Source organism: Narcine bancroftii, chromosome 2 (genome assembly GCF_036971445.1).
Source record: "Narcine bancroftii isolate sNarBan1 chromosome 2, sNarBan1.hap1, whole genome shotgun sequence".
Taxonomy (NCBI): Eukaryota; Metazoa; Chordata; class Chondrichthyes; order Torpediniformes; family Narcinidae; genus Narcine; species Narcine bancroftii.
The window spans coordinates 162,423,970-162,448,328 of NC_091470.1; the positions used below are offsets into that span (position 1 = coordinate 162,423,970).

A 24,359-nucleotide genomic window follows, 5' to 3' on the forward strand; every position below is an offset into this window, starting at 1 on the left:
TGTAGTTGGGGACTCATTAGTCAGAGGGACAGATAGGAGGTTTGTGGGACGAGATCGGGGATCCAGGTTGGTATGTTGCCTCCCTGGTGCCAGGGTCAGGGATATCTCTGATCAAGTACATAGCATTCTGCAAGGGGAAGGAGAACAGACAGAAATTGTGGTCCATGTGGGGACCAATGACTTAGTTAGAAGTGGGGATGAGGTCCTCAAACAGGATTATGTAGAATTAGGTAGGAAGTTAAAAAACAGGACCTCCAAGGTAGTAATCTCTGGATTGCTGCCCGTGCCACGAGCTAGTGAGGGTAGAAATAGGAGGATGTGGAGGATGAATGCGTGGCTAAAGAGGTGGTGCAGGGGGCAAGGGATAAGATTTCTGGATCATTGGGATCTCTTCTGGGGAAGGTCGGACCTGTACAAGAGGGACGGACTCCACTTGAACTGGAGGGGGACCAATGTGCTGGCAAGCAGATTTGCTAGAGCTGTGGGGGAAGGTTTAAACTAGTTTGGCAGGGGGGTGGGGAACAGAGGGTGAGAGCAGTGTCCAGGGAGTATGGCCACCTAGCTAGGAATAAAAAAGATAAGAAAGGTAGGATGGAGATTAGTTTAGAAGGTAAAAAGAGAATATATGTGAGGGTCATTCTCTGAGATGCATATATTTTAATGCAAGAAGCATAGTGAACAAGGTAGATGAGCTGAGAGCATGGATAGATACTTGGGGTCACGATATTGTGGCAATTAGTGAGACCTGGATACAGGAGGGGCAGGACTGGCAACTTAATGTTCCAGGATACATTTGTTTTAGATGTGATAGATCTGGGGGTAAAAAAGGAGGAGTTGCTCTGCTTGTTAGGGAGGACATTACTGCCATGAGGTGGCAGGATGGTATGGATGGATCGACCAGTGAGGCTGTTTGGGTGGAATTGAGGGGTGGAGGAGGCAAGAGGGTGCTAATAGGGGTGTATTACAGACCACCAAATGGGCCAAGGGAATTAGAGGAACAAATTTGTAGGGAGATAAGGTTTATGTGTGAAAATCATAGGGTAGTGATCATGGGAGATTTTAACTTCCCACACATTGATTGGGATACCCATACGGTTAGAGGGCTGGATGGGCTGGAGTTCGTTAAATGTGTTCAGGATTGTTTTCTAAATCAGTTAGTAGAAGAACCGACTTGGGATGGTGTAATACTGGATCTCCTGTTAGGGAACGAGCTAGGTCAAGTAGCGGACATTAATGTTGGAGAACCAATTGGGTCTAGTGATCATAATTCTGTTAGTTTTAGGGTAGTATTAAGGAAGAGCAAGGAGAGGCCTAAAGTTGAGGTTCTGGATTGGAAAAGAGCAAATTTCGAAGGAATAAGAAGGGATTTGGGGAGTATTGAGTGGGACAGGATATTTTCAGGTAAGGATGTTAATGAAAAATGGAGGATATTCAAAAAAGAAATTTTGAGGGTACAGAGTAGTTATGTCCCAGTCTGGATCAAAGGAAAATTGGAAATTTGGTTAGGAGAAAAAGGGAGGTGTACAAGAGGTATAAAGAGCAGGGAGCTGAGAAGTTGAAGGAGGACTACAAGGAGTGTAGAAGGAATCTTAAGAAAGAAATTAGAAAGGCCAAAAAAAGGGATGAAGAGGCTTTGGCTGACAGAGTAAAAATAAATCCAAAGGGTTTCTATTAGTACATTAAAAGTAAAAGATTAGTGAGAGATAAAATTGGACCCCTTGTAGATAGCGAGGGTAGGCTGAGTGAGAAGTCTGAGGAAATGGGGGAAATTTTGAATGATTTCTTTGCCTCGGTATTCACTAGGGAAAAAAAATGTTGAACTAGTTGAAGTAAATAAAAATAGTGGGGAGGTCATAAAGCATATAAGGATAACTGAGGAGGTAGTGATGGCTGTGTTAAAAAAGATAAAGGTGGATAAATCTCCAGGACCGGACAAAATATTCCCTAGGACACTCAGGGAGGCTAGTGGACAGTTAGTGAGGCCATTAACAGAGATACTTAGGATGTCACTGGCCACGGGGATGGTACCAAAGGATTGGAGGGTGGCGCATGTGGTTCCTCTGTTTAAGAAAGCGTCCAAATGCAAACCTGGGAATTATAGGCCTGTAAGTCTGACGTCTGTGGTGGGCAAGTTGATGGAAAGTGTTCTGAGGGATGCTATTTACAAATTTTTGGAGGTACAGGGATTGATAGGGAGTAATCAGCATGGTTTTGTCAGGGGTAGATCATGCTTGACAAACCTGACTGTGTTGTTTGAGGGGGTTACAAAAAAGGTTGATGAAGGGAAAGCTGTGGATGTTGTCTATTTGGACTTTAGCAAAGTTTTGACAAAGTTCCCCACAGGAGGTTAGGAAAAAAGGTGGAGGCATTAGCTATAAATAAGGAGGTAGTGAAATGGATTCAGCAGTGGTTGGATGGAAGGTGTCAGAGAGTAGTGGTAGAAAATTGTTTGTCCAATTGGAGGCCGGTGTCTAGTGGAGTTCCTCAGGGTTCGGTCCTGGGTCCACTATTATTTGTTATATATATTAACGATCTGGATGTTGGGGTGGAGAATTGGATAAGCAAGTTTGCGGATGACACAAAGATTGGTGGTGTTGTGGACAGTGAGGTAGATTACCGTAAGATTAAAAGGTGATTTAGGAAGGCTGGAGGTGTGGGCTGAGAAATGGCTGATGGAATTTAATACAGATAAATGTGAGGTGCCACATTTTGGAAAGGCAAATTTAAATAGTTCATATACATTGAATGGTAGACAATTGAGGAGTGCAGAGCAACAAAGGAATTTAGGAGTTATGGTAAATAGTATCCTCAAGGCTGATACTCAGGTAGATGGTGTGGTGAAGAAGGCATTTGGAATGTTGGTCTTCATAAATCAGAGTATTGAATTCAAGAGTAGGGAGGTTATGATGAAATTGTACAAGGCATTGGTGAGGCCAAATTTGGAGTACTGTGTACAGTTTTGGTCACCAAATTATAGGAAAGACATAAACAAAATAGAGAGAGTGCAGAGAAGATTCACGAGAATGTTGACAGGATTTCAGGGTCTGAATTACAGGGAAAGGTTGTGCAGACTGGGGCTTTTTTCTCTGGAGCGTAGAAGATTGAGAGGGGACTTGATAGAGGTGTTTAAGATTTTAAAAGGGACAGACAGAGTAAATGTGGATAGGCTTTTTCAATTAAGAAAGGGGGAGATTCAAACTAGAGGACATGGTTTAAGATTGAAGGGGGAAAATTATAAGGGGAAGATGAGGGGAAATTTCTTTACGCAGAGGGTGGTGGGGATGTGGAATGAGCTTCTGGCAGACGTGGTCGAGGCGGGATCATTGGTTACATTTAAGGAAAGACTGGATCGTTACATGGATAGGAGGGGACTAGAGGGGTATGGACCGGGTGCTGGTCAGTGGGACTAGGAGGGTGGGGATTTGCTACAGCTTGGATTAATAGGGCCGAACTGGCCTGTTCTGTGCTGTAAGTGGTTATATGGATATGGGGAAGAAGGCCGGAAATTGATCTGAAAATGGTTCACCTCACGGAGGAGCGGCTGAGCAGACTCGATGGGCCGAATGGCCTACTTCTGTTCCTTTATCTTGTGATAAATTGTCGCTATGCACCAAGGCAGAAAACGAGATAATAAACCACAAAAGAATAGCCAGAGAAATATTTAGTTACAGTTAGTGCAAGAACAAGAGTGATGCTTCACTGGTACGAACAGATCATTTGGTGGTCTCAGGGTAGTTCGAGTTTTGAGTCAGGGAGGTTCCAGAACCAGACAGCTGTTAATTAAAAGCTGCTTCTGAACCTAGCAATTTATGACACTGCAATTAAATTCACGTTGAGTAAAACCAGGGGTGCAGTGCTGCAGGAGCGCCACTCCAGCACCTCAGGGGGCAGCTGTTTTCGGTGACATCCTGCACCTAAAAATAAGCCCTGCACCAGTTCACTGCCTCAACAACAAAAACCTCATCTGTGGTTTGCTTGTTGTGACTTAAATGACTTGAATCAGTCTGCTCAGTTATTTGTGCATATATTTCTGGGGTTTTTTTTCCAGCCCTTTTTAAAAAAAGAGCTTATGTGTTTGTTCAACCGTCACACTCCAGTCTTACATTTTATGCTCAGTCTGCTAGTTTCATAATGACTTCTTTTCATGGCACACTCACTTTCATCCCAAATGAAGTAGTCTTGAAATCCTCTGGCACTCCTCTAGACAGGGGGAGTTGGAGTCTGTGTCTTCAATTACAACCTGTGTCAGGAATGTCTCTGCTTTCCAACATCAAACCTTAAAGGTGCTTGTGTGGATGTTATGTGGCAGACTAATGGAATCTGGTTAAGAACTTGTGCAATAGCCTTGAGGGCTACGCTCCTCAACGTCAAGATCACAACCATTTTCATGCACTTTCACATTCCCTCCATTTCTTGAAATGACCAAACTCAAAATTGAAGGTAAAGCACAGGATTCAACAAAAAAAAGCCACCCACACAAATGCTGGAGAAACTCAGCAGGTCAAACAGTGCCCTTATGAAAAGATACATCACCAATGTTTCGGGCTGGAGCCCTTCATCAACCATTTCAACTCTGAGTCACACTCTGAAGCTCGCATATCTGTCCATGGCCTTTCACAAGACCCCAGCCTGACCACCCACAGATTGGAGGAATGACACCTCATTTTTTGTCTGGGTACCCTCCAACCCCAGGGCATGAAGACTGAGTTCCTGCATTCCACTAATCAGCTTGTCTTTTTTCCCCTTTCTTTTCCCCCCCCCCCCCCCTTAACTAGTTATTCCAGTTCCAACTTCCTTTATCTCTCCACCCAGCCTAGACTTCCCCCGCCGGTGCAGTGTTTTCTCCCCCTCCACCCATCATCTCCCCCCTCACCAACCCCCCCCCTTTTATAACCATATAACAATTACAGCACGGAAACAGACCATCTCGACCCTTCTAGTCCACACCGAACCAAGTACTCTCCTCTAGTCCCACCTACCTGCACCCTGCCCATAACCCTCCATTCCCCACCCATCCATATACCTATCCAATTTTCTGTAAATGACAAAATGAACCGTTGCCACTAGTTCTCCCGGAAGCTCATTCCATACAGCCACCACTCTCTGTGAAGAAGTTCCCCCCTCATGTTACTTCTAAACATTTGCCCCTTAACTCTTAATTCATGACCTCTTGTTTCAATCTCTCCAACCATCAAGGGAAAAAGCCTATCCAAACAACTCTCTCTATCCACTTCATAATATTAAATACTTCGATCAAATCCGCCCCCCCCCCCCCACCCCTCAACCTTCTACACTCCGAGAATAAAGACCTAATCTGCTCAATCTTTCTTTGTAATCTGGATTCTGAAACCTAGGTAACATTTTCATAAATCTTCTCTCACTCTCTCCACTTTGTTGATATCCTTCCTATAATTCAGTGACCAGAACTGCACACAGTTTTCCAAATGTGGCCTCAACATCACTTCCTACAATGCGCCTTGTGCTCTTTCTTGAAAATAGTTATGATCCCAACTTCTCAGAGGTTATCTGGAATGTTTTTATTTCAAATACAAGTAGGTAAGTCACGAATTTCTTTGGCCAGCATCAAAGTTTCAATCAAATTCACTCAACTTTGGTGGGTGGACCACATCATCCATACCTCTGAAACGTACGCTTTAAGCTCTATCAGATGAAGGAATTCCCAGGTTAACGAAAAATACTCCAAGGACATTCATAAAGTCTCTGGTTGGGGTGGGGGGGGGGGGTGTGGGGAGTAACATGAATCCTTGACCGCTGAAAAGTGTGCACCTGAGAAATCAATGTGATGAAACTGTGATAGAAGAGTCATGTGGATACTACATATAAACAGCAATCTCTCAAACTACTTGCCCACTCACCCCATCAAGCAGCTCCTGCACAAGAGTAATTTCACCTTTAGCCACCTCAGAATCCACAGAAGTGGAATCATGCCATCCTCAACTCAAAATGTCAATTCAAGGTGATTTTTAAAATTATTCCTAATCCTTATGACACTGGATGTTAAAAATATTTTGTTGAAAATGCAGCTTTTAGATTGTTTTACAGAAACATTGAGGACTCTTATGGCTCAATGCAAAATGTTACTTTTTCCTGTTTCCTTACACCTCTATGTTTTTCAGACATCTCTCTTGTTCCCTCACACCTTGATGAAGGGCTCCAGCCCAAAATGTTGGTGATATATCTTCACCTTTGCTACATAAAGGCACTGTTTGACTGCTGAGTTTCTCCAGCATTTGTGTGGGTTTTTAAAACTCAAGTTTGAATGCGACTGAGACTCCACGACTCCCTCAGGGTAGAGAATTCCAGAGTTTCACCACTATTTGGCAGGGGGGGGGGCGGAGGGGGAAGAAACATTGATCCCTGATTCAGTGAGTGTGACTCTTGGTTCTGCAGTTCCCAGCGAAAGGGAAACAAAAATCCAACCAATCTTTGAAGAGACTTATCCAAGAGGGTGATCCATCCATCTATTCATTTATTTGAGCATAGCACGTATCCACAGTTTATAAATAAACGTCATTTGGCACTTACACATACTGAAGAGCCAGCTCTTCAGCGCTTGACGACCTGCTTTGCGGAAACTGCCAAAGTGTTTGGCCTGGAAGTCAGCCTGAAGAAAACTGAGGTCCTCCATCAGCCAGCTCCCCACCATGACTACCAGCCCCCCCACATCTCCATCAGGCACACAAAACTCAAAACGGTCAACCAGTTTACCTATCTCGGCTGCACCATTTCATCAGATGCAAGGATCGACAATGAGATAGACAACAGACTCGCCAAGGCAAATAGCACCTTTGGAAGACTACACAAAAGAGTCTGGAAAAACAACCAACTGAAAAACCTCACAAAGATAAGCGTATACAGAGCCGTTGTCATACCCACACTCCTGTTCGGCTCCGAATCATGGGTCCTCTACCGGCATCACCTACGGCTCCTAGAACGCTTCCACCAGCATTGTCTCCGCTCCATCCTCAACATCCATTGGAGCGCTTTCATCCCTAACGTCGAAGTACTCGAGATGGCAGAGGTCGACAGCATCGAGTCCACGCTGCTGAAGATCCAGCTGCGCTGGGTGGGTCATGTCTTCAGAATGGAGGACCATCGCCTTCCCAATATCGTGTTATATGGCGAGCTCTCCACTGGCCACCGTGACAGAGGTGCACCAAAGAAAAGGTACAAGGACTGCCTAAAGAAATCTCTTGGTGCCTGCCACATTGACCACCGCCAGTGGGCTGATATCGCCTCAAACCGTGCATCTTGGCGCCTCACAGTTTGGCGGGCAGCAACCTCCTTTGAAGAAGACTGCAGAGCCCACCTCACTGACAAAAGGCAAAGGAGGAAAAACCCAACACCCAACCCCAACCAACCAATTTTCCCCTGCAGCCGCTGCAACCGTGTCTGCCTGTCCCACATCGGACTTGTCAGCCACAAACGAGCCTGCAGCTGACGTGGACTTTTACCCCCTCCATAAATCTTCGTCCGCGAAGCCAAGCCAAAGAAAGAAAAAAGAATACTTTCTTTAACGTTTATTATTTTGACTAAATTACTTGTAAATATTTTGATTAAAATTGTTCGAAGGAAGATCAATTTCCAACTTATTGAAGTTATAAAGTTTAATTAGCAGCAGAAAAAGATATCAATAAGTTTGAAAGAGTGCCGAGAAGATTTATTAAGATGTTGGTTGCTGGGTCTTCAGGAGTTGAGAAATTAAACAGGTTAGGACTATATTCCTTGAAACGAAGAAGAATGAAGGGAGCCTTGATAGAGGTTTATAAGATTATGGGAGGGGTTTAGACAGAGTAGGATGTTTCCACTTAGATTGGGGGAGATCAATACGAGAGGTCATAGCTTTAGGCTGAAAGGTGAGAGGGATAAGTTAGAGAGTGATAAGTTAGAGAGTGTTAGGAGTGTGGAATGAGCTGCCATTTGATGTAGTGAATGCAGATTCAACCTTGAGTTTTAAAAATAAATTGGACAAATACATAGATAGGAGAGGTCTGGAAGGTTATGGAATGAGAGTAGGCAGGAATTGCTAGCTTTATTAGTTGGCACAGACAGGAATGGTCTGTTTTTTGCTGTGCTGTAACATTCCATGGTGTTTCTGATTGCAGGCAACCCTTAAGGAGGGAAGTATGCAATACTACATAAATCCAAGAGGAAAACTGAATAAAGAGGATAAGTAGAACTCATTTCCACACATTGATGAAGCAAATAGCTAGGACGTTTTTAATGAAGGAAGCAGTGTGTAGCATGGATAAAACATTGGGCTAAAGAGCTCATTTCTATCCTGTTGACTCCATTGATCTCAGACCACGCTGATTGCTGCGGTCTACGTTCCGCCTTCAGCAAATGAGGTTGAAGCCAAGAAGGCACTTTATGCTGCCACCTGCAAAGCCCAGATTCCCTACCCTGACGGTGCCATGATTGTTGCTGGCGATTTCAATCACACCAATCTGAAAACGGTCTTACCACAGCTTTTTTTCCCCGAAACTTTATTTATTAATTTTAACATCTGAAGAAAGTAAGTAATTCACGTACAGAAAAAATACAAAATAAAGTAATACAAGTACAAAGTAACATAGTTAATACAATACCAATCTCGGCATCTCCCCCTAACAACTAAAAACTAAGACTGAAAAAAAAAACTATTTTTAACCCCTAAACCCCCCCTCCCCACCCCCACGATAAAGAGTGAAGAATTAATACTATTAGTATAATAAAAAAAATTAAAAATATATATCTTTAAAAAAAATTCGATATATATAAAAAAAACAAAAATATTAATTAAGTATTAATTATTAATCCAAAAATTTTTTATTATATAATATATGAAAAAACAAAAAGAACTTAAACGAAAAAAAACCAATAATAAAAAAACTAAAAGAAAAATAAGAAAGGAAAAAAAAGAAAACATATATATAGAAAAAATATATAATAAAAGTTTTTTAAAGGAAAAAAAATGATTAATTCAAACTTATTTAAATTGTATATAATCAATAAATGGTTAACTCATAAAAAGACATCTTATCTTGTATAGAAAAAGATATTCTTTCCATAACCAAACAAAACTTCATCTCTGAATACCACCTAACTCAAGACAATACATTTCTATTCTTCCAAGTAATCGCTATACATTTCTTGGCCACTGACAGTGCTAAGTAAATAAAAGAGATCTGGTAATTATCTAATTCTAAATCAATCAACGGTTGCATATTCCCTAATAAAAATATATCAGGGTCTAATACAATATGAAGATTATATAGATTATTAAATACAGATTGAATACCTTTCCAAAATTGTTGTAACCGATCACACAACCAAACAGCATGTAAAAAAAAGTACCAGAAACCTGATCACAACGAAAACAAAGATCTGACTTACTAAAACCAAATTTTTTAAATTTTTCGGGTGTTAAATATAATTGATGTATAAAACTATAATTAATCATCGCCAATCTAGCATTAATCAATTTTCGAACACTATTACAGCAGATTTCAGACCAATCTTCTTCAGTTATTGTTAAACTTGAATCTTTTTCCCATTTCATTTTATCTTTATCCCAATCTATTTTACTTTCACTTTCCAACAAAATACGATACAAACCTGATATATAACCCTTTTTTGGAAATGAGAGCACATATTTCTCAAAATCAGTTTCAGACAGTAAATTCATTTGACGACCGCATACCTGTTTTACAAAAGATCTTAACTGATAATACACAAATATAGAATAACCACTTATATCAAATCTCTTTTGCAATTCTACAAAAGAACAAAAATTACCTTCTAAAAAACAGTCAGATAAATTATGTATTCCTTTCTCCTCCCATTGTTTCAAAATAGTATTAGATACCGTGAAAGGAACAAGTTGATTATTATATAATGGTAATCTTCCCGACCACTTACTTTTCAATCCCATTTTATGTAATTTACTTGTCCATAAATTCATTAAATGTTTCAATATTTGTACATCACAAGTTCGTAACAAATTTTTATTCCATCGAAATAAAAATTCATTCGAAAATTTTTCAGAAATAACTGCCAATTCTATCTGTGCCCAACTAGGCATATTTTGTGTGGCCATTAATGCGCTAAGAAATCTAAATTGAGCTGCTTCATAATAAAATTGAAAGTTAGGTAGGCCGTAACCCTCCAAATTGAAAATCCCACATCAATTTTTTCAACGCCACCCTAGGAAATTTTCCTTTCCACAAAAAATCCCTAATTACTTTATATAAATCCTTAAAAAATCTTTTTTGTAAACAACAAGGAATTGATTGAAATAAGTATTGTATACAAGGAAAAATATTCATTTTTATAGTATTAATTCTTCCTAATAAACTCAAAGGTAAATCTTTCCATTTAACTAAATCTGCCTTAATCTTCTTCATTAAAGGAAGATAATCAAGTGCAATAGACTCTTTTTTGAAAAATATTAATTTACCACAGTTATCTTAAGATAGACAAGAGTTAGATAAACCTTTTATGGATAGTGAAATTGAAATGGCTATAAAAGATATGCCAAATGGAAAAGCGCCTGGTGGAGATGGTTTTTCTATTGAGTTTTACAAGACTTTTTATGTTGATATATCTTCCTTATTTAAGAATGTAATACAACAACTTTATGATACTTTTCAATTACCTGAGTCCTGTTCTAATGCTATAATTACAGTTATACCAAAAAAAGATAAAGATCCCTTACAGGTAGCTTCTTACCGTCCTATATCTTTGTTAAATGTAGACTATAAAATAGTGGCTAAAGTTATGGCTAATAGGTTGGCTCAGTATTTACCAAAGATAATACATCGTGATCAAACAGGTTTTATAAAAAATAGGTATGCTTCGGATAATATTCTACGCTTAATTACTTTGATAAATAGATCTAAATCTCAGAAGAATTATCCAATGGTGGTTTCATTGGATGCAGAAAAGGCATTCGATAGAGTAGAATGGAAGTTTTTATTTAAAGTATTCAAGTTTTCGTTTGGTCTCTCATTTATTGGTATGATTAGGGCTCTGTATAATGGTCCGAAAGCTAGAGTTGTCACTAATGGTTTGCTTTCAGAATCCTTTAATTTAACAAGATCTACTAGACAAGGATGTCCATCATCACCCGCCTTGTTTGCTTTAGTTATTGAACCTCTAGCACAATTAATACGTCAGAACGATAGTATCAAAGGTATGAGTCTTGAATGAAGATTATAAAATAAATTTATTTGCGGATGACGTTTTGCTGTATTTGGTGGATCCTGATGTTTCTCTGCCAGCACTTCAAGATTCCTTAGAGATTTATGGTCAATTACCTGGTTATAAGGTTAATTGAACTAAAAGTGAAATTTTATCAATTAGTAAAGATGATTATTCAATGTTTAGAAATATTACGAATTTGAATTGGCGAAACAAATTAAATATTTGGGAATTAATGTTAATACTGACTACCAAAATTTATATTCGGTCTTACCACAGCTTCAACAGCATGTGAACTTCGCCACCAGAGGAGAGAACACCCTGGAGTGGGTGTACACCAATGGCCCTGGTGCGTTCAAGACTGCACCCCACCCCCACTATGGTTTACTCAGAACACATATCTATCCTGCTAACCATGCTGTACAGACTGCTGGCAAAGCAAACTAAGTCAGTTTGCAGGGAGATCAGGATGTGGCCGGTGGGCCACAGCAGCACTGCAAGACTGCTTTGAGATCACAGATTGGAGCAGATTCAGGGAGGGAGCCACCTACAAGGGTCATGTAAACACAGAGGAGAACACGAGCTCAGTGACTGGCTATATCAGCAAGTGCACTCTGGATGTCACAGAGATCGAATGCTTCACAACCAGGTCCAGCCAGAAATCATGGTTGGATGCTGAGGTCCGGGCCCTCCTCAGAGCTCGTGATTCTACCTTCAGGTTAGAGGATAGGATGGCATTAAGATCAGGCAGGGGTGAACTTTCAATCCGAAAGGCACAGCGAGGATTCGCACAGAAGATCTGCAGACAGCTGAACGACACTGGCAACATGAGGCAGATGCACGAAGGGATCAAGACTATTAAGGATCACAAGTCAACCTTGCGAATTAAGAACAATGGCGCCTCCCTTCCAGACAGGCCAAACACCTATGTACAGTTTGATGAGAACAGAATGATGCCCAAAAAAGTGTCCCCCTGATGAATGGGCTCCCCGTATAGGGACCAGACAGCACACCTGGCCGGGTTCTGAAGGACAGCGCAGACCAACTGATGGAGGTGTTCATGGACATCTTCAACACCTCACTGTAACAGTCCAGCTCAGCATTTAATACAATCATTCCCCAGAGACAGGTGGAGTAGCTGTTCTTGCTTGGACACATCACCCCTCTCTGTAACTGGATCCTGGTCTTCCTAACAGAAAGCCCACATTCTGTCTGGGTCAGTAGCAGAATATAGAGCACCGTCACATTGAGCACCGTCACACCTCTGGGCTGATTGCTCCGTCCGCTCCTGTTCATGCTACTGACCTATGACTGGATCGCCAGATCCACCTCCAACATTGTCATCAAGTTTGCAGTGGCTGGCCTCATCAGCAACAACAATGAGTTGCACTACAAAGAGGTGGAAATTCACGTGATAGGGTGCGAGAGCAACAACCCAAGTCTCAACAAGGACAAGACAAAGGAGATGATTGTGTACTTCAGGAGGACCAGGAACAATCACCCTCTACTGACCAATTTGCACACCTTCCAAATGCGGAAGGAGGGGGTGCTAGCAGGGAGGGACCTACTTGTCATTAACGCCATCCACCTCTCTGATGTGGGGCGCAAGGATGCTCTTTTTATTGCGTCAAGTGTCACTTGATTCTACTGATGTCTGATGTACACTAGTGACGTGGCCGGGGGCGGGTTGAAAGTCACTAGCACGTGTTAACCTAGACGCTACTGATATGGAGTGTGGTGGGACTGATGGCCAGAGATCGTCGCAACCATACAGTGGGGGCACAGCACCTCGTTTGGGGGGGAATGCCCACGGATGTCCCCTTGACGCCAACCCTGACTCAACACCTCCTCGCTTGTCAGGAAGGCGCATTTCCTGAGAAGACTGAAGTGGGCAAGGCTACCAGCCACCATTATGTCAACCTGCTATTGGAACTCTATCGAGAGCATCCTGGCTGGCTACATTACAGTGTGGTACGGTTGCTGCAGAGAAAAGGATCAGAGGTCAATCCACAGAGTGACAGAGAGGATTACTGGAGTCTTCCCCCTCCCCCCCCCCACCCAAATCGAATCTTCTACCAGGACCGTTGTCTGAAGGAGTGCAAAACCCTCGAGGACCCCTTCCGCCCTGCACACAGCATCTTTCAGCTGCTCCCGTCGGAGGATCAGAGGCAGCGCCACTGGGCAGGCTGAGGAGCAGCTTCTTCCCACGGGCAGTGAGAATGCTGAACACCCAAAGGAACTGCTCACACTGACCACCCAAGACACTCATTTGTACAAAGGAATATTTATTTATTTTTATAGATATAATACTTTCCCTGTATAGGTATTATTTGTCTGTATGTGTGTTATGTCTGCATGTTTTAGCCCCAAGGACTGGAGAACGCTGTTTTGTCAGGTTGTACTTGTACAATCAGCTGACAATAAACTTGACTTGATGCCTGGTCTTCATTCTCTCTGGAACAAGTAATGCCACATTTATGACCATATAACAATTAAATTTGCAGCAAAGTACAGGCAAAACCCACACTATCGCTTATAAATGTAATTGTCATTTATAAAATGGAATGATTATTAGCTCAGTAGTTAATAGAAAATGGAGACCAAAAGGAGACTGATGGGGAATCCCATTAAGCAAATGAAGGGATTGTAACCCCCCCAAGAGGTGGCATTGGTGTCATGTAGAAAAATTAATGGTTATCACAAAGTATATATAGATATTTGACACTAAGAATTGGAAAAAGTCTGCATACATTTTAAAAATTGTGAATAAAGCTTATTTTGGGGATAAAGAAACCATTCCGATTACTGAAAGTTCTTCAACTTGGGTCTCGTTCCACAAAGCTTTTGGGCAGAATTATTCTCCACTTAGCAGAGAATCCAAATCAATAAATAAATGGCCTCAGAAAGCGTTGTTAATAATTTAAAAAGAGGCTTCCACAGAGCCAGAAAAGAGCCTGAATGACCACTCTGATAAAGATGACTCCTTTGAAGATGGGAGTGAAACAGGAAAGTCTGCAGATACGGAGGTTGTCGTGCCAAGCGCCAAAGTGCGGGAGAAACTTGGCAGGTCGCGGAAGTGAAGAGTGACCAGCGCTTCGGGCCTGAGCCTTTTGTCAAGGTGTGAGCAAAAGGCAGGCAGGTGCCCGAATTAAAAGGTGGGCGGAGGGAGGAAAGCCCAGGGGAAGTAGCACAGTCTAACAGGTAAGAGGTCACTGATGGAAAAGGGTGGGAAGGCATAATAGGAAAAAAAACTGAGGTGATGGGGAGCAGCAGCTCTCTGAACGGAGAGGAAGGGGGTAGGAACTGGAGAAAGGAGACAGACGGATTAGGGAAAGTGGGAGTCTTGGGGGAGGAACAGTTTAACGGAAGTTAGAGAAGTTAATGTTAATGAGGTCTGGTTGGAAATACAGTAAAACCTCGTTAGAACGTGGTAGCTGGGGTCCAAAATTTCATACCGTGTTACAGCCAAGTCGTGGAACAGATGCATATATGTCATTATTCAGGAAGCAGAAAAGCAGAATACTGTGATTCAAACCTTATTATGAGACCTTTAAGACATTTAAACTCCACATATTAACATACACATTTTGTAAATGAGTCACGAGTCTATTTTTTGAGTTTGTGGCTGTTAGCCACTGTTAGCCTGGCATCCTGAAATCAATGTTTGGGGTCCACAGACACCCACGTTATAAGCAATTCCGCAAATTAACGAATCGTGTTCTAACGAGGTTTCACTGTATTCACTGTAAAATAGAGGGCAGCCTTAGTTTGGAAGTGCAAGAGACCATAGATAGACATGTCAGTGTGGGAATGGTGTGTGGAATTAAAATGGTTGGCCACTGTGCGGTCCCAATTACCGCAGCAGACGAATGAAGATGCTCTCGAAGCCGTTTCCCATTCAGCTTCCAGTCTCTTCGATGTAGAGCGGCCCACAAGGGGAGGACCAGACACAGTAGGTCACCCTGTACAGATTCAGAAGTGAAATGCTGCTTCACTTAGGGCCCCCAATTGGTGGTGAGGGAGGTAGTGTGGACCCAAGTGCAGAGTTTCTTGCGGTAACAGAGGGCGATTAGTGGGAAGGGAGGAGTGGACGAGGGAGTCCTGGAGGGAGCATACCCTGCAGAAAACAGTGGGGGGTCGGAGGGCTGGAAGAGGGGAAGCTGTGTCTGGTGGTGGAAATTATGAAGGATAATATGTTGGATGAGGAAGCTGGGGGTAGCTGAGGACAAGAGAATTCTGCCCCTGTAGCATCAAGGATCAGAGGGGGCTGAGGCTGATATGTCGGAGATAGAGATGCAGATAAGGGATGAGTTTATGGCAGTTGAGCTAGGGGTCACGTTTTATTTTGAAGGAAGACATCTCAGATGTCCTTGAATGATGACCTAATCCTGGAAGCAGATTAGATGGAGATGCAGGAATGGATTAGAATCATTACAGAGGTCAGGGGATAGGCACAGGAGAGGACCCCACTCACCATATAACCACTTACAGCACAGAACAGGCCAGTTCGGCCCTACTAGTCCATGCCGTAGCAAATCCCCACCCTCCTAGTCCCATTGACCAGCATCCGGTCCATACCCCTCTAGTCCCCTCCTATCCATGTAACGATCCAGTCTTTCCTTAAATGTAACCAATGATCCCGCCTCGACCACATCTGCCGGAAGCTCATTCCACATCCCCAACACCCTCTGGGTAAAGAAATTTCCCCTCATGTTCCCCTTATAATTTTCCCCCTTCAATCTTAAACCATGTCCTCTAGTTTGAATCTCCCCCTTTCTTAATTGAAAAAGCCTATCCACATTTACTCTCTGTCCCTTTTAAAATCTTAAACACCTCTATCAAGTCCCCTCTCAATCTTCTACGCTCCAGAGAAAAAAGCCCCAGTCTGCACAACCTTTCCCTGTAACTCAGACCCTGAAATCCTGTCAACATTCTCGTGAACCTTCTCTGCACTCTCTCTATTTTGTTTATATATTTCCTATAATTTGGTGACCAAAACTGTACACAGTACTCCAAATTTGGCCTCACCAATGCCTTGTACAATTTCATCATAACCTCCCTACTCTTGAATTAAATACTCTGATTTATGAAGGCCATCATTCCAAATGCCTTCTTCACCACACCATCTATCTGAGTATCAGCCTTGAGGATACTATTTACCATAACTCCTAAATTCCTTTGTTGCTCTGCACTCCTCAATTGTCTACCATTCAATGTATATGAACTATTTAAATTTGCCTTTCCAAAATGTGGCACCTCACATTTATCTGTATTAAATTCCATCAGCCATTTCTCAGCCCACACCTCCAGCCTTCCTAAATCACCTTTTAATCTTACGGTAATCTACCTCACTGTCCACAACACCACCAATCTTTGTGTCATCCGCAAACGCTTATCCAATTCTCCACCCCTACATCCAGATCGTTAATATATATAACAAATAATAGTGGACCCAGGACCGAACCCTGAGGAACTCCACTAGTCACCGGCCTCCAATTGGACAAACAATTTTCTACCACTACTCTCTGACACCTTCCATCCAACCACTGCTGAATCCATTTCACTACCTCTTTATTTATACCTAATGCCTCCACCTTTTTTCTAACCTCCTGTGGGGAACTTTGTCAAAAGCTTTACTAAAGTCCAAATAGACAACATCCACAGCTTTCCCTTCATCAACCTTTTTTGTAACCCCCTCGAAGAACTCAATCAGGTTTGTCAAGCATGATCTACCCCTGACAAAGCCATACTGATTACTCCCTATCAATCCCTGTACCTCCAAAAATTTGTAAATAGCATCCCTCAGAACACTTACCATCAACTTGCCCACCACAGACGTCAGACTTACAGGCCTATAATTCCCAGGTTTGCATTTGGACCCTTTCTTAAACAGAGGAACCACATGTGCCACCCTCCAATCCTTTGGCACCACCCCCGTGGCCAGTGACATCCTACGTATCTCTGTTAATGGCCCCACTAACTGTCCACTAGCCTCCCTGAGTGTCCTAGGGAATATTTTGTCCGGTCCGGGAGATTTATCCACCTTTATCTTTTTTAACACAGCCATCACTACCTCCTCAGTTATCCTTATATGCTTCATGACCTCCCCACTATTTTTCTTTACTTCAACTGGTTCAACATTTTTTTCCCTAGTGAATACCGAGGAAAAGAAATCATTCAAAATTTCCCCCACTTCCTCAGACTTCTCACTCAGCCTACCCTCACTATCTACAAGGGGTCCAATTTTATCTCTCACTAATCTTTTACTTTTAATGTACTTATAGAAACAATAGACAATAGACAATAGGAGCTGGAGTAGGCCCTTCGGCCCGTCGAGTCAGCACCGCCATTTTACAGATCATGGCTGATCACTTTCCAGCCTTATCCCCATAACCCTTAACTCCTTTGCCCACTAGAGTCTTAACTAACTCTCTTTTGAACATAATCAGCGAATCTGCCTCTACCACCCTCTGTGGCAGAGCATTCCACAGATTCACACCTCTGGGTAAAAAAATGTTTTCTCATCTCCGTCCTAAAGGGCCTACCCTGTATTCTTAAACTATGCCCTCTAGTCCTCGTCTCCCCCATCATTAGGAACAAGTAATCCGACTTCACCCTGTCTATCCCCCTGATAATTTTGTATACCTCAATCATGTCCCCCCTCATCCTTCTAAACTCCATCGGATACAAGTCCAGTTTTTCTAGCCTTTCAGCTTATGTCAACCCCGCCATCCCTGGAACTAACCTTGTAAATCTGCGCTGCACACCCTCTATAGCTAGTATGTCCTTCCTCAAAATTGGAGACCAGAACTGGACGCAATACTTCAGGTGGGGTTTCACCAGGGCCCTGTACAACTGCAGAACGGCGTCTCTGTTCCAATACTCCAATCCCCTCTTTATGAAAGCCAACATGCCATTTGCCTTCTTCACAGCTTTTTGAACCTGCATGTTAGCCTTCAGTGACCGGTGAACAAGTACACCCAGATTCATTTGCACCTCCCCACTCCCTAGCTTGTCTCCATTTAAATAATACTCAGCTTTCTTATTATTGCCCCCAAAATGGATAACCTCACATTTGCTCACATTGAACGTCATCTTCCATTCAGCAGCCCACTCCCCCAACCTGTCCAAGTCCCTCTGCATTTTCCTGACATCCTCCTCACACCCCACACCGCCACCCAGTTTAGTGTCATCTGCAAATTTGCTCGTTATTAATAATCCCCTCATCCAAATCATTTACATAAATTACAAACAACTGAGGACCCAATACCGATCCCTGCGGCACTCCACTCGTCACATCCTGCCATCCTGAAAAAGACCTGCTTACTCCAACCCTTTGTTTCCTATTTCTTAACCAATTTCCTATCCATGTCAGCACCTTACCTCCAATACTATGCTCCCACTAGTCTCCCGTGCGGTACCTTATCAAAGGCCTTCTGGAAGTCCAAATACACCACATCCACTGGCTCTCCCAAGTTCACCCTCTTTGTCACATCCTCGAAAAATTCCAGAAGGTTAGTCAAGCATGACTTACCCTTAAGGAATCCATGCTGACTAGCCCTTATACTATTATTTCTGCCTAAGTGTTCTGCTATTACTCCTTTTATGATAGATTCCAATATCTTCCCCACCACTGACATCAGGCTGACCGGTCTATAATTTCCAGTTTTCTCCCTCCCTCCCTTCTTAAAAATTGGCACCACATTAGCCACTCTCCAATCCTCAGGGACCTCACCCAAATCTATGGAACTATGGAAAATGTCGACCAGTGCCTCCACAATTTCCATAGCAACTTCTTTAAGCACCCTGGGATGCAGCCCATCAGGCCCTGGGGATTTATCAGCCCTCAGTCCCAACAATTTACTCACAACCTCCTGCTTCTGGATCTGGATATCCATTAGATCCCCTACTTCCCCAGGAAAGTTCCCCAAGTCTCTTGATACCGCATGACCACTACCCCCTAATTGACCATAACCTATATCCTCCTTGGTGAAGACAGTTGCAAAGTATTTGTTAAATTCCTCTGCCATCTCCTTGTTTCCGGTAATAATTCCACCCTTTTCCATTCTTAATGGACCAATTTTAAACCGAACCAATTTCTTCCTCTTCACATATTTAAAAAAGCTCTTGCTATCCTCCATTATATTATTTGCTAATTTCCTCTCGTACTTCATTTTCCCGTCTCTTATGACTTTCTTAGTTACCCTCTGATGCTCTTTGAAGGTTTCCCAATCCTCTAACTTCCCACTCCGCTTCGCTATCTTATACTTACTCCCTTTGGATTTGATATTGCACTTGATTTCATTAGTTTGCCACGGCTGCCATTTGCATCTCCTAGAGCCTTTCCTCCACTTTGGAATAAATTTGTCCTGAATCCTGTGAAAAATGTCCAAAAATACCTGCCATTTTTCCCCAGTTGTCCTCCCAGCTAGTGTATCTTTCCATTTTATTTTGGCTAGCTCCTCCCTCATAGCTGCATAATCCCCTTTATTTAACTGCAGTACAGATGCTTCCAACTTCCTTTCTTTTTCCCTTTCTAATTGCAGCTCAAAAGTAACCATACCATGGTCACTATTCCCTAATGGCTCCCCTACATTGAGGTTACTTATTAACTCTGCGTTGCTGCACAGCACCAAGTCCAGAATCGACTTCCCCCTGGTAGGTTCCTCCACTAGCTGCTCCAAGAAAGTATCTCGTAGACATTCAATAAACTCACTCTCTTGTGTTCCTGCCCCCGTCTGATTACCCCAGTCCACCTTCATGTTGAAGTCCCCCATAACTACCGTATTGCTACCACTTTGACATGCCACTCTTAATTCCTGATTTATACTTCTACCGATATCTGAGCTACTTTTTGGAGGCCTGTAAATGACCCCCATTATGGTCCTCATGCCTTTACAATTTCTTAATTCTATCCAAACAGACTCTACCCCACCTGTTTCAATGTCTTTCCTTTCAAACGCCTGAATTTCATTTCTTAGCTACCCCAGAGCTACCCCACCTCCTCTTCCTAACTTTCTGTCTTTTCTATAGGACGTGTACCCGGGAACATTTATTTCCCAATCCTGCCCTTCCCGCAGCCATGTCTCCGTTACTCCGACAATGTCATAACCTCCCATTGCCATTTGCGCCTCAAGCTCATCCATTTTATTCCTTACACTCCGTGGATTCATACACAATACCTTGATACCATATCTCCTTTCTCCCTCCACCTTTGTTCTCGATGCACTTGCCCCTACTCTCCTATCACTTTTAGTTCCATTTTTCCTTATTGTTTCACCGTCTAACAGAACCACCCCTATATTCACTCTCCTATCTGCTTCCCTATCAGTCCTGTTCCCTTCCCCCTGCCAAATTAGTTTAAATCAAATCCGACAGCATTATTAAACCTAACTGCCAGTATATTGGCCCCTGTTGCATTCAGGTGTAAACCATCCCTCCTGTAGAGGTCTTGTCTTCCGCAGAAGAGATCCCAATGGTCAATGAACCTGAATCCCTGCACTCTGCACCATTCCTCCAGCCACACATTTAACTTCCTGATTTTATTATTTTTGGCCCCACCCATGCACAGCACAGGTAGCAGCCCCGAGATTACAATTCTGGAGGTCCTGCTTCTTAACCTCCTTCCGAGCTCACGGTAGTCCCTCTTCAGGATCTCCTCCTTCATCTTATCCACGTCATTTGTACCCACGTGTATCAGGACTTATGGCCGTTCACCTTCCCCCCCCAGGATACTCTGAACCCTATCCGAGACATCTCGCACCCTGGCTCCTGGGAGGCAACACACCATACGGGAACACTCGTCAGGTTCGCAGAATCCTTTGTCTTTGGATTTATTTTTACTCTGTCAGCCAAAGCCTCTTTGTGCCTTTTTTTGGCCTTTCTAATTTATTTCTTAAGATTCCTTCTACACTCCTTGTAGTCCTCCTTCAACTTCTCAGCTCCCTGCTCTTTATCCCTCTTGTATACCTCCCTTTTTCTCCTAACCAAATTTCCAATATTCCTCGAAAACCAAGCCTCCCTATGACTTCCAGCCTTTCCTTTGATCCACACTGGGACATAACTACTCTGTACCCTCAAAATTTCTTTTTTGAATATCCACCATTTTTCATTAACATCCTTACCTGAAAATATCCTGTCTCACTCAATACTCCCCAAATCCCTTCTTATTCCTTCAAAATTTGCTCTTTTTCAATCCAGAACCTCAACTTTAGGCCTCTCCTTGCTCTTCCCTAAAACTACCCTAAAACTAACAGAATTATGATCACTAGACCCAATAGGTTCTCCAACATTAATGTCCGCTACCTGACCTAGCTCGTTCCCTAACAGGAGATCCAGTATTACACCGTCCCGAGTTGGTTCTTCTACTAACTGATTTAGAAAACAATCCTGAACACATTTAACGAACTCCAGCCCATCCAGCCCTCTAACCATATGGGTATCCCAATCAATGTGTGGGAAGTTAAAATCTCCCATGATCACTACCTTATGATTTTCACACATATATGTTATCTCCCTACAAATTTGTTCCTCTAATTTTCTTGGCCCATTTGGTGGTCTGTCATACACCTCTATTAGCACCCTCTTGCCTCCTCCACCCCTCAATTCCACCCAAACAGCCTCACTGGTCGATTCCTCCATACCATCCTGCCACCTCACGGCAGTAATGTCCTCCTTAACAAGCAGAGCAACTCCTCCTCCTTTTTTACCCCCTGATTTATCACATCTAAAACAAATGTATCCTGGAATATTAAGTTGCCAGTCCTGCCCCTTCTGTTGCCAGGTCTCACTAATTGCCACAATATCGTGACTCCAAGTATTTATCCGTGCTCTCAGCTCATCTACCTTGTTCACTATGCTTCTTGCATTAAAATATATGCATCTCGGAGAATGACCCTCACATATATTCTCTTTTTTACCTTCTACCCTAATCTCCATCCTACCTTTCTTATCTTTTTTATTCCTATCTAGGTGGCCATACTCCCTGGACACTGCTCTCACACTCTGTTCCCCACCCCCCTGCCAAACTAGTTTAAACCTTCCCCCACAGCTCTAGCAAATCTGCTTGCCAGCATATTGGTCCCCCTCCAGTTCAAGTGGAGTCCGTCCCTCTTGTACAGGACCGACCTTCCCCAGAAGAGATCCCAATGATCCAGAAATCTTATCCCTTGCCCCTGCACCATCTCTTTTGCCACACATTCATCCTCCACATCCTCCTATTTCTACCCTCACTAGCTCGTGGCACGGGCAGCAATCCAGAGATTACTACCTTGGAGGTCCTGTTTTTTAACTTCCTACCTAATTCTACATAATCCTGTTTGAGGACCTCATCCCCACTTCTAACTAAGTCATTGGTCCCCACATGGTCCACGACTTCTGGCTGTTCTCCTTCCCCTTGCAGAATGCTATGTACTCGATCAGAGATATCCCTGACCCTGGCACCAGTGAGGCAACAGACCAACCTGGATCCCCGATCTCGTCCCACAAACCTCCTATCTGTCCCTCTGACTAATGAGTCCCCAACTACAAGAATCCTATTCTTATCCTTCTTTCCCTTCTGAACCTCAGGGGCAGCCCCTGTGCCAGAGACCTGACCCCCACGACTCGTCCCCGATAGGCTGTTCCCCCCAACAGTATCCAAAGCCGAATACATGTTGCTGAGGGGCACTTCCACAGGGGTACTCTGCACTGGCGCTCTCCCTCCTTTCCTCACAGTCACCCAATTCCCTGACTCCTGCCTTCTAGGGGTGACTGTCTCCCTGTAACTCCTCTCTATCACTACCTCTGCTTCCCTTATGATCCTCAGTTCATCCAACACGTTGTCATCCGCAATTTCTACCACCTACAACATGATCCCACATTTTCCCCTCTGGAAGCCTCTCGTCCACTCATCCCTTCTCACAAATCGCCTCCTCGGTATCCTAACCCGAAATGCCGACAATTCTTCCCCGTGCTCCCCCTCCCCTACCTGACAGAGCTCCTTCAGCAGATGGCTTTTCTCAGGATTCCAGCATGTACCATCCTTTGCAAGGGAAAGAGCAAGGAGAGGCCTAAAGTTGACACTAAGCTCTATTTTCTGAACACATTGGCAGCTCATTTACTGTAGTGGTGAGCGCAATGCTGTTATGGCGCCAGCAATTGGGACCAGGGGTTCGAACCCCCGCGCTGTCTGTAAGGAGTTTGTACATTTTCCCCGTGTCTGCTTGGGTTTTCCCCGGGAGTTCCGGTTTCCTCCCACCGTTCAAAACATACCAGTGGTTGTAGGCCAATTGGATGTAATTGGGCCGCCCGGGCTCATGGGCACATTACATTAGGTCTTTAATTTAAAACAAAATAATTTAAATTACGTCGAAGTCAGCTCCGGAGTCTTAGAGAACAACAACAAATGGATTTCACTAAAGCTCCCAGATGTTCTGAGCTTTTCACTTTCCCCCCACATTCCCATCAACTACCCCCCTTTCCCCACCCCACCCTTACCACATGCGAACTAAATTGCAGAGGCCAATTTACAGACCCACTTTCACACCTTCCAAATGTGAAAGAACTGTCTGCGTCTGGAGAAACACCACAGCGTCACAGGAAGAGATACAGGCAGCATCCAAATTGAGGATTGAACCTGGATCTCTGACATCCTGAGTTCCAACCAAAGTAATACACGGAGCAAAATTACTTCATTTTCACTGCACTCTTTCCAGCGGCCACTGGATTTGCACATGCCCACTGGAGAAATTTATGATTGGCCGGCCATCTGAACCAATGAGCTGAAGAGTACTGAAGCGCCTTGACTACATGAGATTTCGGTCTGAGTCGTCATTGATGCTGTCTGACACGCCAAGCTCCGCCAGTATTTTGTGCGGAGTTTTTGCAAAGCAGCCTCAACATCAAAGGGTGAATTAATTGGGGACTGAAAACCAACATCCACTGTGAACATTTCACTAAAGATCAGTAAATGAGGGGCATGCAACCAAGGTTCAGATGAGGCCAGGAATGCGAATGCAGGAGCCTCACTGAACGAGAAACCTGACACGAGAAATAATTCCTTACCTGAAGAAAATGGGATCAAACGTTGAATAGGCCATGAAGACAAGAAGAAAACACAAGCATTTGTGTTTCAGCACCATGGACCTGCATAATAAAAGAGATACCCACATGAATTA

The 24,359-nt window shown here is 43.3% G+C and overlaps 1 protein-coding gene across 3 annotated transcripts in view; it reads right to left on the reverse strand.

Annotated features, from left to right (window-relative positions):
- LOC138754564 (alpha-1,3-galactosyltransferase 2-like) overlaps positions 1-24,359 on the reverse strand; it is an 80,230-nt gene that overhangs the window by 33,502 nt on the left and 22,369 nt on the right. For all 3 annotated transcript variants that reach the window (XM_069919001.1, XM_069919002.1, XM_069919000.1), the window contains exon 2: positions 24,247-24,327. In XM_069919001.1, the coding sequence (XP_069775102.1) occupies positions 24,247-24,323 (77 nt within the window). In that variant the 5' untranslated portion in view covers positions 24,324-24,327. The remainder of the gene's footprint in view (positions 1-24,246; positions 24,328-24,359) is intronic.